The sequence below is a fragment of the Merops nubicus genome, unplaced genomic scaffold, assembly GCF_000691845.1.
Source record: "Merops nubicus isolate BGI_N331 unplaced genomic scaffold, ASM69184v1 scaffold450, whole genome shotgun sequence".
NCBI classification, from domain to species: Eukaryota; Metazoa; Chordata; class Aves; order Coraciiformes; family Meropidae; genus Merops; species Merops nubicus.
The window spans coordinates 22,269-36,759 of NW_008580711.1; the positions used below are offsets into that span (position 1 = coordinate 22,269).

At 45.4% G+C, this 14,491-nt stretch overlaps 1 protein-coding gene across 1 annotated transcript; it reads left to right on the forward strand.

Moving 5' to 3' along the window:
- Positions 1 to 3,064: 3,064 nt before the first annotated feature.
- Positions 3,065 to 13,906, forward strand: FAM124A (family with sequence similarity 124A; the record flags this gene model as incomplete). Its single annotated transcript, XM_008935018.1, has 2 exons — positions 3,065 to 3,804; positions 13,106 to 13,906. Coding segments are annotated over 2 exons (1,541 nt in total), but the record flags the coding sequence as incomplete, so codon positions are not given.
- Positions 13,907 to 14,491: the final 585 nt, after the last annotated feature.

Sequence of the window (14,491 nt, forward strand, 5' to 3'; positions counted from 1 at the left end):
GGGAAGGGAGGGGAGGAAGAACCCCAGGGCAAGGCAAGCCTGCCATTCTGCTTTGCAGGGCTTTCTTTTTTCCCTACTCAACAATATTGCATCAGCAACAAAACAAGAATGTGTAGGGAACTCAATCATAAAATACCAGGCTGCCTTCAGCTCCCAGCTTTAGGACATCAAGTGTGGCAGTATTTGGGCTGGCTGACTGCTTTAACCTCTCGTGGGTGCTTCATACTACCTAACAGAGGAGTAAAAAGTTTGGAACTGCAAAAATACTCTTTCCATGCTGGTAATAATTACCTCTTAGCAATGTTAGTGCTCTGGTGACCCAAAGAGAACTAATCCCCCTGTGCCACAGGAGAGGGAAACACTGTAATAGCTGCGAGAGCCGTGGAGCTGATTGTCAACCAGATGCCTCAGCATTTTTATGTTTTCTGTGGGATTAACTAGTCACACAGGAAGGCTGATACATATGCAGAGCTTTCATTTGCCTCTGTGGCAATCTGCCAGGGGGGCAAACTGAACTGTGTTATGAGAAATGGTGTCGTTTCCCCCTCTGCCTTGACAGCTGAAGCAGGAAGACTTTTTAATCACATAGAAACGATTGGCAACTTAGCAGTTCTCAGGAAGTTTCTCTTAGCTCCTTGCCTCCTGTTTATGCTTTGCTTATGTTTCTTTTTCTCATCCCAAAACAGAAAGGGCTGTCGTTTTATAAGCACATAAGGAAAGGTGTAAAAGCGTGGCAGGAAAAACAGCATTGCTGATGGAAAAGAGAAACTGCAGCTCTGTCTGCACTGATTTGTTTGTTACACGTTTCCCCCTTCAGCATAGTTGCTTCTAGCTCAAAAAAAAACCAGATTGTTTGCTCTGCTGTACATATAACTAGCTCCTAATGATGGCTTCGTGCCATGCTTTGGTGGTCTTCTGAGGCTGGCTCTGCCAGCATCTGCTGCTGATGGGCACAGGCTGTGGTGGCTGCAGAATACTAATGCTGGGGCTGCCTCCCACTTTGGAAAGATGTTTTAGGCATTCAGTGGCCGTGCACCATGCTGAGCACCAGGAGGGCAGGAAAGCCATGCTCAGGATCTTGTTTTTTCTCAGTGCAGAGCTGGAAGCCAACAGGAATGAAGCTCTTGGCTTCCCATTGTTGTGCCCAGTCTTCTTTCAGAGCTGCAGTCATTTCTATGCATAAATATCAAGGCTGTCACTTGTTGCAGGCTTTGATAGTATTTGTGTAACAAAGGAAAGGGAGGGAGAAAAGAGCTGAGCATCTATTCCAGTCTCAGAAAATGAATGACTGTGTAGCTACAGTGATTACTTTCTTTCTGGTTTTATTAGCTCACTGTCCTCTGCAATTTGTTTTCCTTCCTGTCCTGCTGCCCCGTGTAAAGGACCATGAGAGGACCTCCCCTCACACCCCCTTTGTCTTTCTCCTGCCCTGTGGGTATCCATAGGGAATATCTCAAAGAATCACCTACCAGTGACAACTGCCCCAGCAAAGCCTCTTGCCATACACTGACACAGATTTCTTTTTTATTCCATTTTTTTCTCCCATTAATCATTTGACAGAGTCACTCCACATCACCCATTCCGTGCGGAGATACGAGAACTCCGCTGTAATTATATTTTTGATTATTTAATTGATCTTTCCATAGCTGCCCTAGGCAAAATACATGCTTGCTATTTGTTCTGCATATCATGTCTTTCTGCAGCTTCCAAACTGAGCCTGGGTGATGTTTACCAGTCACCCCTGGAAAGCCATGCAGATGAATCTAGCTTTCCTCTGGGTCTTGCAGCTACTCTGTATTGAGAGACAAGTAAAACACACTGCTTGTATAATACTGCTTTTCCATTAAAGCAATGGCTGAAGTATCACAGGAATGTTATTCTGATGCCAGGAGAGGGGGGGGAAAGGTTTTTAACTGATTGCCAATAGGAGGGGAAACAGCATGTGAGACAATCCCCCTATTAAATGTGGTCTGCACAGTGAAAAGCTTGGGAAGCCTTTCTCTCATTTAGGCTTTGTGCCCAGGCTTGGGATCTCAGACGTGTTTCAGAACACCACTCAGGGGGAACCATTTCAGCAAAAACACCCAGATTACCTGGGTAATTTATTAAACTGCCTTGGATCTCCATTCACAGGCAACTTCATTGGCATGCAGCTCCAGCAGAAGAGAAGTGACAGTGTCTCCCTGCCCTCCAACCAGCCATTGCTCTGCTTCTGAGCCATCAAAGAGGTTTCAGGGACAACAGTTAAAGCTCCTGTGAACACTCCCAACCCTAACTAGACGTTTCTTTTTTCCCCTAAGTGTAATTTTTTTGTGCTTCCTGCTTTCACAAGTCTTCCCTAATCTTATAAAAACATTGAAGCAGTAGTATTATAGACTTGATGGTCTGAAGATATAAACAGTGCAGGATTTGTAGGGACAAGTAATATCTTTTCCTGAAGAAGGACTTGTGTGCCTGAAGGCTTGTCTGGGTTTTTTTCCCAACTGTATCAGTTGGTCTAATAAAAGATATTACCTCTCCCTCCAAACTTTGCCTTACTTATTAAAACATTTGCCTCCAGGACACAGAACCCTCTTAACTGGGTGGAAAACTGCAGTGTCAAGGTGATAGAGTGGAGTTCAGTGCTGTGATTTCCACGCCCCGAGCCAACTGGCACAAATTAAAACAAGGTGGGATGAACACTGTCCACCCTGATCACTCTGCACATCGTTAGTGGCCCTTTCACCCCCACTCTACATCAGTATTTTTGTCTCTCTTACCTCTCAGCTGTATGGGGCAGCTCTTTTCTAACACAGAGGGGTAATGTCTTTTGGATGCCACCTCAGTAGAAACAGCAACTCTTACGGGATGCTTGATGGGATTTCTCTTGTCTTCTGATTATTTTCTTGGTTGCTATATTACATTCAGTACATTATAGTACATTATTCTCAGTTTACTGCAGGTGAGCTTGAAACAGATGGATTAAAAAAGCCCAGGGTGACTGAGCAGACTCCTTGAAGTATCACCTAAATGTTGCCAACTGGGTTACAAACCTTAAAGGACGTTTTTCTCTTTCTACTCCCAGGTGAGCTTTCTGTGGAAGGCATACAAGACCCATTCCTTGTTAGTGTGCATATTATCACAGACCCAGGGGAATCCCAGACCCTTCAGCAAGCCATCAACAAGCTCCTAGCCTGGATCCACCCAGACCTCCAGCTCTTCAGGGTCTCAGAAAGACGGGTGCCCAGGAAGGGGAGGAAGCCAGGGAGAGCTGGTGTCTCCCAGCCAGCCCTTGCCGTCGTTCTCTTCCTGCAGGAGGAGTATGGGGAAGAACCCATCTTGCAGCTCCACGAAACCTTCCAACGGGCACCTTGGCGTTACCACCACACCGAGAGGGTGCAGGGGAGGTTCCTCCCTTACATGCCATGCAGCCAGGACTTCTACACCCTGGCTCCAGAGACTCCTCTGTGGGCCATCCGCCCCGTGCACTACGGGAAGGAGATTGTCCGCTTCACCATCTACTGCAGGAGTGAAAACTTTGCTGACAACCTGAAACTGTACGAGCTGGTTCTGAAAAGACCCGTGTGTCAGAAAAAAACAGACTTTTGTGTTTTCCCTGTCTATTCCAACATGGAAATAGATATCCAGTTTTCTTTAAAGAGACTTCCAAAGGGCCAAGCGCCGACGCCGACGGAGTCAGCGGTGCTGGAGTTCAGAGTGAAAGACGTGGGGCAGCTTGTGCCTCTCTTGCCCAACCCTTGCAGCCCCATCAGTGAGGGCAGGTGGCAGACAGAAGATCACGATGGGAATAGGATCCTTTTGCAGGTAAGTTCAGTGCCCAGGGAAAAAGAAGCACATTTGTTGGTTTTGTGCAGGAAAGCTTAAGCTGCGAGGGCAGCCAGAAAAGGAGGTTTGGGTTTTTTTAGCTAGGAGAAAGAGCCAGGACAGCACCACTAAAGAAAGAACTTGAAACTCCTTACTGTGTGTAACTAATCAGGAAAGCAGTGGATGATACTACCCAGATATCAGTCAAGTTCAGCTTATGCAAAGAGTGATGTGAGATGAGGTAGCTGTTTAAAAGAATGAGAAGAGAAGGAATTATGAGCCCGAGTGGAGGAATGATAGCTGAGGGGTGTAGTTTTATAAGAAATACAGGCACAGAGCTGACAGGGCTTTATAAAACAGCTCTCAGCTATGAGGTTTTTATGGAAGACAAGCAGGATTCCTGGTGGTACTCATTATTTTCTAGCATCACAGGGTGACATACTTCATCTCTCTTTTGCACAGCGATTATCAGGATGGAGAGAGAGGTGGTGAAGGAAAAGAAATGCACCTAAGAAAGTCATTCCCACAGGCTCTTTGAATTAATCACAACTGCTTGTAACCAAGTGCTGAAAGAGAGTTTATTTCTTAGGATATCTGTAGGCACCATATCTGGGCAACAGGTCAGCATGCTCTGCTTCACTGCACCACATCCCAGGGAGATAGAGGGGATAACAAGCAGCAAGTTTTTAACAGCTGCCTGCCCTGCAGAGGGGGTGTCTGTGGCAGTCCAAGGGCAGGTTCATGTGGATTCCTGCACTGCAATGGTGTTTAGTGGTGGGGACCACTGGCCAGATTTTGAAGAAGGGTCTTTTTTCAGAGTGAATTGCATTCCTGAAGGTGGTCGAAATGTCTCACCCTGCTTCTGTGGAAGTGGCTTTGTGGGTGCCATCTTTCCACTGTATGGACCTCTCCATCTGCAGAGAGGTGTGTACATCCCCTTGCAGCACAGTGTCTCTGAGCCTGTAGCTCCTGGGACTGCAAATCCAGGTACAGGGGGAATCTGTGCTCTGGTGAGTGACATCCAGGTGGCTGTGAAACCTCTCGATGCCACTTCACAGATGCCACCCGTGGAGACACTCCATGCCACAACTGACCAGCACATGTGTAGGGCTCAGGAGGCAATTCATACACACATAAAGAAGCCTGTACATTCAGGAGTGGAGCTCTGTAACTAAAGGAGGAGTGTCCTGTGTGTACTCAGATGACTACAAGCCACCAGTGCAACATGGCCATGAAAAGAAAAGTGCAGCCTCTGGTGTGTGCCAGAGTCAGTAATCCCTAAGGAGTGTGGGAAGTGCTTGTGCCATTCACAAGATCCCACAGACCAAACCTGTCTTCAGCCCTGGGCTCCAGAAAGGTGACTTCAGAGAGGTGCAAGTCCAAGGAAGGGCTCTTACCCCATGCAGAGGAATGAGGAGTCTGTCTTACAAGTGGAAACTGGAAGAACAGGGTCACCTGAGCCTAGCCAAAATAAGTCTGAAGGGAGCTCTGACTGTGCCCATAAAATAGAGCAGAAAGTAAATGGCAGATAGGAAAAGACTGTGGCACAGGAACACAAAAAAGTCAATAAACAGATTTAAGTTGGCAGCTGTAGATATTGATGACCAACTACATAACAGCCACCCAGCAGCTGTGAATGGGTTGATACCCTAATTCAAGACAGGATGGTCAGTTAAGGAAAAGAGGTTATAAGATGGGGCATGGGTATTAGGTTTAGTGATCTGTGGACTCCTTATATTCTTTTAACTCATTCTGAGTTCAAAACAATTATGGTATCTACCTTTTTAAGGTAAGAGGACTACCTGTTCACTTCTCACAGAATGCTGCTGTTATCAGTAACATCAATTCCACAGCACTGATAATGACTTTCACTTCTTCTCACAGGTATGAACCCAAACAATGACTGCCTAGTATTTCTCAGCCTGCATGTTAGGTGGTACTTAGTAATCATCAGGATATTCTTAGTTATTTCATGTGGGTACTGTGCCTTTTTACAGATTACAATTACTAATTATACCCTAAGTGGCAGATTAACATCCCTGTGAAATTACAGGCAGCGTTTCATGTTTGAAGTTTGAAAATACCTCCACGATTAGCCTAACAAGATGTGACCTCTGTGTTTTTCTTGGTGTGCTTACAGGGACTTGAATTCTTGCCAGCCAGATTGATCCATGCTCTTAACCCATTTTGCAAATGCAATTACCAAGGGGCTTAGATAAAGTCAGCACAAGAGAAAATAAAGTTATTCGTGGACAGGATAAGTCTGTTTAATACCACAGAAACTTCCTTCATTGGCAGGGAAGCCCTTCAAAATTACTTTGTGGCAGTAGCTTTTCCACACTGGCAAATTAGCTCCAAGGGTGCAGCTAGAGACCAGCTGAGGCAAAGGGTGAGCTGCAGTTGGCTTGAGCAGCAGCAAGCCTTAAGAGCACGTTTGCATCCTGTGGGAAGACACCCGCACTGCTTCACCAGTGCCCAGAAGCTCTGGGGAGCTCTTGTCAGAGCAGTGGGAGGAATATGTAAATCAGGTAGCTAAGAATATATCATATACTGGATATCCTGCCAGTTGCACAGGTCTTGTCCAAATTCCTGGCTGCCTCTGGGCATAATCCACACAGAGACAGCTTAAGTGCTAATGGACTTGCACTCCTGGCAGTGCAACGTGGGAAGCAGGGAGGATTAATAACTGGTGGGCCTGGCTTGGCCATGCATGTTTGGGAAGCAGGGACAGTGAGCAGAGGGAACAAAGTACACAGAGAGCTTCTTTAAATCAGGAGAATGTCTTTGGAATTTGTTTTAGCTGATTTGCTAAATGTTTTTACTTATGCCAGGCAACTGTAATCTTGAGTTCTGAAGTAGTATAATCACCTTTAGGAGACATGGTATATTACCTGAAGCTTTGGTTCTGAGAAAAGATTGCTTGTGGACCCAGTAATTTCTCCATCAGTTGATCCACAAAGTAATTTCTCCTTATATCTATGGTCAGGGGTCAGCTGCAGTCATTTCTGTACAAGATCAGTATGTTACTATTGAATAGGTCCTTGAAGGTGCCAGAAGTCAGCCTGGGGGTGCAGATGTCTGCCAGCTGCATGCATAAAGGCATCCTGTGCTAGGCCTCTGCAGTGCAAAACACCCAAAGGTGAGAAGCAGCATGAACATGCCTACAGGGACACTGGCAAATACAGGAAAAAAGTATCAAAAGCTTATAGGTGAAACCCTCTGTTTGTTCAGTGTGTTATAGACAGGTGTCTGTAAGACTCCTGCACTCATCTTTTCATCCCCTTTTATCCAGGGCCACAGGGAGAACAAAAGTGTCTTCATTTCCTTCAGCTGCTTTAAAACATGTACATATCTCCATGGAAAGCAGGGTTGCAGTCAAACCTCACACTCAAGATAGCTGAACACAGAAATAGGGGAGAATTTTTCCCATCCTGTGCAAGTGACTGGATGTGTTTTAGGGAGCAGAGACAGTGCTGCCTTACAGGGTGCTGGAGACTGGCCAGAACTCAGCCAGTGCAGAGACTGCCCTGACCTAGATACATGGGCAGCAAGGGGGGGTATGACTGAGCTGCTGAAGTCAAAATAATGACAAGGTCTGAAGTCAGAGCAAAGCTTTTGCTTTTCCTCTCCCAGCCCCAACGGAGACTGAAAGAAACACTGGACTCTCTGCAGCATGAGGAAGGGTTTGTCTCTCAAGCTTATCTTGGCCAAGGAGAGGCAAATCTTGGAGGCTCAGGGTCTGTGTGTGTTGCTGTCAAGAGGCTTAGGACACAGATCAGTGTGCTCACAGTTGCATGCACTTCAGCTGACCCACCAAACCCTTCCAGACCTCACCTGACCCTGCATTTCCTCTCTCCATCACAGTGTTCTTTCTCCTTCCCTTCATTTCCAGTGTGGGTCCCTTGATGGTATTCCAGCATCCATATGTTCATGATAAACAGGAATAACTAATAGGATAAAGTAGGAGCATTAGTCAATCTACTGCCATTTTAGAGGCCTTGGGCTTTGTGGCATCTCTGTCCTCTGCCCCTGCTTGGAGCATACATCCTGAAAACTGAACTGCTTTCCTCTGCCTAAGGTGTCAGCAGGCTCAGGAAAGAAATGGCTTAATGATTTGTAAAATGGTGAGCACAAGGTCAGACTGGAGGACATCATGTAATGATATAATAGTCTTAAATGCACTTAAGTCATCTCATCCCTGTTAGAGCTTGACCAGCTACAAACTCTGGGAAATAGTTTCCCAGGGAAAGAAAGTGCTGTTGCAGTCTTCAGTCACTGCAGTTGAGTACAAGTAGAAGAGAGGAAGACAAGCAAGTAGACTAAGAAGCAGAGGAGGTAGAAAGGGAAGACAGAAACAGGCACAGAGAGGGCACTTTTGCAGGGAACAGCTTGGTCTGCAAGAAGGAAAATGGACATGAGGAAAGAGCTTCAAGCTTGCCTGAATTAATAGTGCAGATTGAGCAGGTCTGAACACAAAGAGAAAGACAAGAGAAGCATCAAGGACAATCAAGGATGTATACAGGACATCTTTATAAGAAATACATTTAGACCTTGTGGAAACTGGGGAAAAGGACAGAACTTCTGCAGTAGAAATTGACTCAGTCAAGGGAGGTGCCTTAAGCCAAGTTAATTAATCTGTCAATCTAATAGTAGCTTTCTGGCTTTAAAAAATCTTCTATTTTTCCTTTTAGTGCTGTAGGTGTTTTGTTCTTCTTAGTGCTAACGACTGGGTTTCAGGGGGACAGAGAATCAGTCACTAACTCAATTAGGAGGAGATTTTTTTGTTGTTTTTCTTCATCCTAAGGTACTTTCTGTCTTTTCTGCTACTGCAGTTGCATTTCATGGCATAGTAAGACCTCCAATGACTATATGCCCAGGAAAACTTCTTGAGAGTGAATATATATTAGCATTACAAGGCACTCAGCTGTCTTGTAAACACAGAAAATGCCACTTTTCAGGTATGTGCAATCCCATTTAAAATCAAATTTGTTCATTTGCCTCTTGCTATGCTGCCCATCTGAATATATTCAATTCAAGTAAGACTTAGCATGGTGATGGTAAGAACTACCCTCTGCTACTTTTTTCTTGTGTTGTTTTTTTGTTTTCCTGGATCAAATCCCAGTAGTTTGAGTACAATTAAACAAAACACCATCACCCACCTATTGAGCAAGGCAGGCAAAATCTGGGCACGAGGTGCTGATGTCATTGCCCTGCTGGCTGTTTGGGAATATATTTTGCCTTTCAAGTAAGACTTAGTATGGTGATGGTAAGAACTACCCTCTGCTACTTTTTTCTTGAGTTGTTTTTTGTTTTCCTGGATCAAATCCCAGTAGTTTGAGTACAATTAAACAAAACACCATCACCCACCTATTGAGCAAGGCAGGCAAAATCTGGGCACGAGGTGCTGATGTCATTGCCCTGCTGGCTGTTTGGCTGGGTTCTGACCTCGGGGGAGCCTTGCTGCCAGTGCTTAATAGCCACAGTGCATAATGAGATCACTCTCTGCTTTCTTAAAAAGCAGATGACTTACACTGCAGGAGTACTCATGGTACCTGTTCTGTCAGGCATAGACAGCACCAGTGAAGTCAAAAGTGAAATCATTTCTCTGGGGTTCACCCCAAGTTCTTTACGGCGTGCCCAGAAATTTGTCATGAAATTCTTCTCCAGCCCATTGTAACACACAAAGACTCTAAATCCCTGCAGGCTTCACAAAGATTTGGGCAGAGATTATAAATGAGCAGCAGATTAGCCCCAGATGAAAAAATCTGTTCTGTTAGAGAGCTGATCTGTTCAGTCAATGGCTGGGTTTGTTGTGGGTCTTTGTGGCGAGGTCTGACAAGTCTCTCTCCATGTATTTGGAATTTTAGTCCAAGCCAACACGTCTGGGGTCGGGTCTTTGTCCTCTCAGGTGGCTCAGCCCCTCTCTGGCATCTCTGCTGTGCCTGTGCAGGAAGCAAGCTGTGAGAAGGCTGAAGGTGAGGGCTCAAAGAAAAGAATTCACAGAATTATAACAAATGGAACTGCTTCCGAAGCCAAGGGCAGAGTCGAGGAGGCAGGAGAAGGCTGTTCTGCTGAAAAAAAAGTAGCTACAGATGCATGACACAGTCCTCAAGGTGTAAAAATAGGTCTTTCTGTTTTCAGCATCCCGTGGCACAAAGGGCAGTGGAAGATCCGTGTCCCCCACTTGCTTCTTGTGGTTTCTGCCTTGGGGAGTCACACCTGGAAGCCCAGTTTGAACTTTGTGGCCCTGCCAGGTGCTGTAAGGTTAAAATGAAGAGGAGTGACCACAGGATGCAGCTCTCCATGTGCCCTGCCAGAGTGGAGCAACTGAGCACAGTCAGAGGCCTTGGCACAGGTCTGGGAGCCAGTTCTACCTGAGTTTTAATCCTGGCTAAATCATTGAATCCTCTCTGTGATCTCTGACAAGCTACAGAACGTAGATATGGACAAGTCTTATTAGTCCACATAATCCAGTTCTCTACAATATAGGATTAGCCTGTAATCTTTATTCACTAGTATTTCTGGAGGTGGAGCCCTGGCACTCTTACCTGTAGTACAGTTGTGCAGTCCAGTGTTCTCACAGTCAGAAAAGTCTTCACTTAACATTGCTTTAAGATGAAAGTATTAGAAAAATCTTGTCCTATTATTACCCCTTTCTGCCCATAGCATGATGAACAGCATTGGAACATAGATCTTCTAAATCACAACAAAAAAGGACTGAGGTGAACAATTTCTCCTGGAAACAGAGCTGCTCAGAGGAAAGGCTGTGCTAGTGATGTCCCTTAGCCTGCCCTGCAGGCAGCCAGCCTGAAGGCAAGCTGCACTTGTCCCCTTCTCCTCACTGATCCAACTTTACCTCCTGCCAGGCCAACTGGGCTTGACCAGGAGCTGTGACCCAGTAGCAGGAATAACAGAAAATACCTTATATAAAATGAAATGCTCTTATCTGTCCACAGGGTTTCTAGCAGGGGTATTTTATCTCACCTCATCTGTTTATCTTGGCGTTGCCCTCTGCTCCACACCCCTGTAGGTGATGCCTTGAATAAATTTCCTTTCAATTGGATGGTGATTTAGTTGCATCTGCAGTTATTGTGTTGCATATCTACAATCTGAAACTAATGCAAGCTGATTTAAACTGGAGGGTTCATAAATACCAGAAAGACCTCAAAACATCTATTCTTGTGTTATTCAGGAATGTGTCTGCACTTGCTTGGATTCTTGGTCTCTGGTTGCTTGATGGGCCAAATTATCATCTAAATCTATAAAAGCATAAGAACAGAACATCAAAGCAAGTGATGGTCAAGCACCCCATTATTTTTTTCTCTGAGAGGTAGAAGGAGCATTTCCAGAGTGCTCTTTATTTGCACAAATAAAATAACATGGCACATACAGGCCTGAAGTGATTTTTTGGTTAGTGCTTTGTTGGCAGTTGGACTGATTTTATTTGAATCTTTTTGACTGGCTTTCTTATCAGTTAATGAAACTGCTACGCTGCTGTGGTTAATTTCCCCATTAATTAATTTAATTCTGTATGGCTTTGAGGACAACAGTTTATTTATATGATTCAGAAAGAGGTTATGAATTAACACACCTCATTATGGAGGCATTGGAATATGTATTCATCTACAGCACACAAGTCAACTCCTCTGATTTGGCTGTCCTATAAATCACCTCTAGCTAAATAATAACAAATGAGCAAAACATCTTTTGCAGATGTGAAAATCCTTTTTTTCCCTATGAAATGACTGCAGTAAAAACGAGAAGATGGTTGTGGCAGATCTGGGGCACTGAGACAATGTGATGTGCACCATCAGGACGTCAGAAACAGCAACGTATGGAGTTCTTTTTAGAGGCAGGATACAAAGGGTCTCCTTGGCTGCCAGCTCTGCTCCTTTTCTGTCACGTCTTATAATCTCTTTGGCAAAATGATCAAGCTTCATCTTTATCCATTACTTGCCTCAGAAGACTCTTCTACTTCTGTTGTGGTTAGAAACCTTTTATTAGTTTGTGATTCAGGGTTTTTTTTAATGGATTGTTCACCTTGTTTCGTGTTCTCTTCTGGCTTCATCTTTTCCAGTTTGGGCTTTTTCTTTTTCATACAGTCACGTGCAGCATTCTGGATGAGGCCACAGTGTTGTCCATAGTGCATTAATGCTTCCTTAGCTCACTTGACACTGCCCAGAATCAGGTTTGTCAAAGCCTTGTCACTTTAATAGCATCCAGTGACCAAGGTACCTGGTTCTTCCTCCTCTGTCGTGTCCAGCTGACAAGTCCCATGGCTGAGATCATGGTTTACTTGCAAGGGTATGATCTTGCACTTTGTCCAAGTAGTTCCTGTCCATTTGGGGACAGAAATTGAGCACATTCCATGAGAAATTCCAGTAAGGTTTTAAATTAAACTTTTTAAAATGCAAACTCCTCAAAGCCTTCCTGAGATGAGTGGGATGGTGGAAAACCTTATGATTGCTCAAACCCTAGAATCTCAGTTCAGTTACTAGGACATCAGTGTCTAATCCCATAGGAAGGCCACCAGCCTCCAGCTGCTTCTTGAGAAGGACATTGGCTCCCCATTTGTCACAACTGTGCAGATGCTCAAGGGTCTGCCAAGTCAACAGCTGAATCCTGCCCTAGGGATGAGAGCCAGGTCTCAGCTCAGATCACAACCGTCAGGTTAGGCCTTCAGTCTAGGTGTCTGCAGGCAAATCAGAAGTTTAAAGCTGTGCTTAAAGTTACTAGGAGGTAGTTAATAGAGCAAATGGTTTCTAGAACACAGTGCTGAGCTAACCAGATGGGAAAGAAAATGGGAAAGAGTTGAAAGAAATAGTAGATTCCTGTGGAGATGACGAATACGAGGTTGCTCGCCAAAGGCTCTTTGACATTTCAGAGGAAAAGGTAAAAACACACGAGAAGGAAAACATGAGAAATGGTAAGGATGCTAACATACATCACCCATTTAATTTCTTTTCCTCAGCTGTCCACTGAAACAGTGATGTTGAAAGACAAAATGTGACTGAGTCTGAGCGAGTCAGTAGGAAGTGAGACTCTCAAGCTGACGTAACTCAGCCCGGAAGGCAGGGCTCCTCCATTTCTTCTTCTTGTCTTCAAGGCTTCCTATGTAAATATTTGGGACTTTGGCAGGGTGCTTTCCCTTTGTTATTGAAGTGAAACATTTGCTGCAAGCATTCTGTGTAAAGCCTGTTTCATAATTATTTGCAGTAACAACTCAGCAGCGGAGACTTATGGTTGTAAGGATGCCAAGTCTGTATTAAATGATCTTCTTCTCTCCCTCTCCTGGCTGCAGCAAACAGGCAGTTGGTGTAGGAAGCCTGCAAAGCAGAACAAGCAACCCCATCCATCTGTGTCAGCAGATTCCCCCTTCACAGCTCTGCCAGCCTCTCCTCAGAGCCACCGGCCTGTCCCTGAGCAGCTGAGAGAAGGGGGTCAGAACAAAGGACACCACACCAATGGCCTGGGCCACTATCTTGGTTTCTCCCAGCAGGACTTGAGACATGGTGATCCAGGAGACCTCACAGGCAGATCCAGCAGTGCCTCCAGCACCTCCTGGTCATTTCAACGCAGCAAGTCTCTGTTCTGTTTGCCCACGGGGAACTCCTCCTCCACCTCAGAGACATTTGGTTTTGGTGAACCATCTCAGTTTTTAAGTACTAAGTCACCTGCAAGATGCTTAAAAACGTGGAGATGCAACCCCAGGCTTAATGTTGATGACTTGGAGGGTGCCCAGGAGACAGACGTGGACACGGGGATGAAGCTGTCCTTCTCAGACCTCTCAGTGGTCTCTGCATACTCTGCCCTTAATGGATTTTGCAACGACTTGGGAGCCTCTCTTCCCCCACAGAAACAAACTGGCAGGAGGGCCAAACAGGAGGCCACCAGGGGAAGGCCTGGCTCAGCCACGTGCAATACCTTTGAGTCAGCTGATGGCTCACTGCTTTCTCTCTCTGAATGGTCATCCAGCTCACTCATGTCAGCAGCTGTCCCCAAGCAGCCCAAACAGTCCTCAAGAGCAACCCTGGGTTCTCTGAGTGGTCCTGGCAGTGTTTGCCCAGCTTCAGCAGCTAGTGAAGAAGAATTTTACATATGAGGTTTCTCTGTCTTACCTCTTGCAGGGCGAGCATGTTCTGTTTGTGAATGACAGCAGTGGGCCCACCCTGAGCTTGCAAAAGGTTCCTTGCTGAGGAAAGGTGATGCTAAATATGTGAAGGTGGCACTCAAATCCCTCAGAGGTGGGTGGCCCCAAACCTTGTCCAGTAAAGCAGCCTGAGGCTGCACCTTGTATCTTTGCACTGGGGGAGATGATCAGCACAGAGGCTTGTCCATGGAGAGCAAGGTGGATGGTCTCTGTCACTGACCCTTGGGCTGGGCATGAAGCAAATACCAGAAGGGGCAAATAATAATCCACTGTTCCTTGGCAGAAAAATCATTTGTGACACCAAACTCCTTTAACTTTGATGAGAAATTCCCTTAAATCAGGAAAGGTGGGAAGAGAAAGGGCTCTTCTTTGCCTTTCACAAGTTCCAAAGGCAGCTGTGAGCACAGCAGGTCCCAGTGGCACATCTCCAGCAGAGTCAGGCAGGACATCTCCTGGGAGGGGACACTACTTTATAAGGGCTTGTTATTTTTCTGTTAAAAATAATTACAGAAACTTATTCTTCATATTTCCCATGCA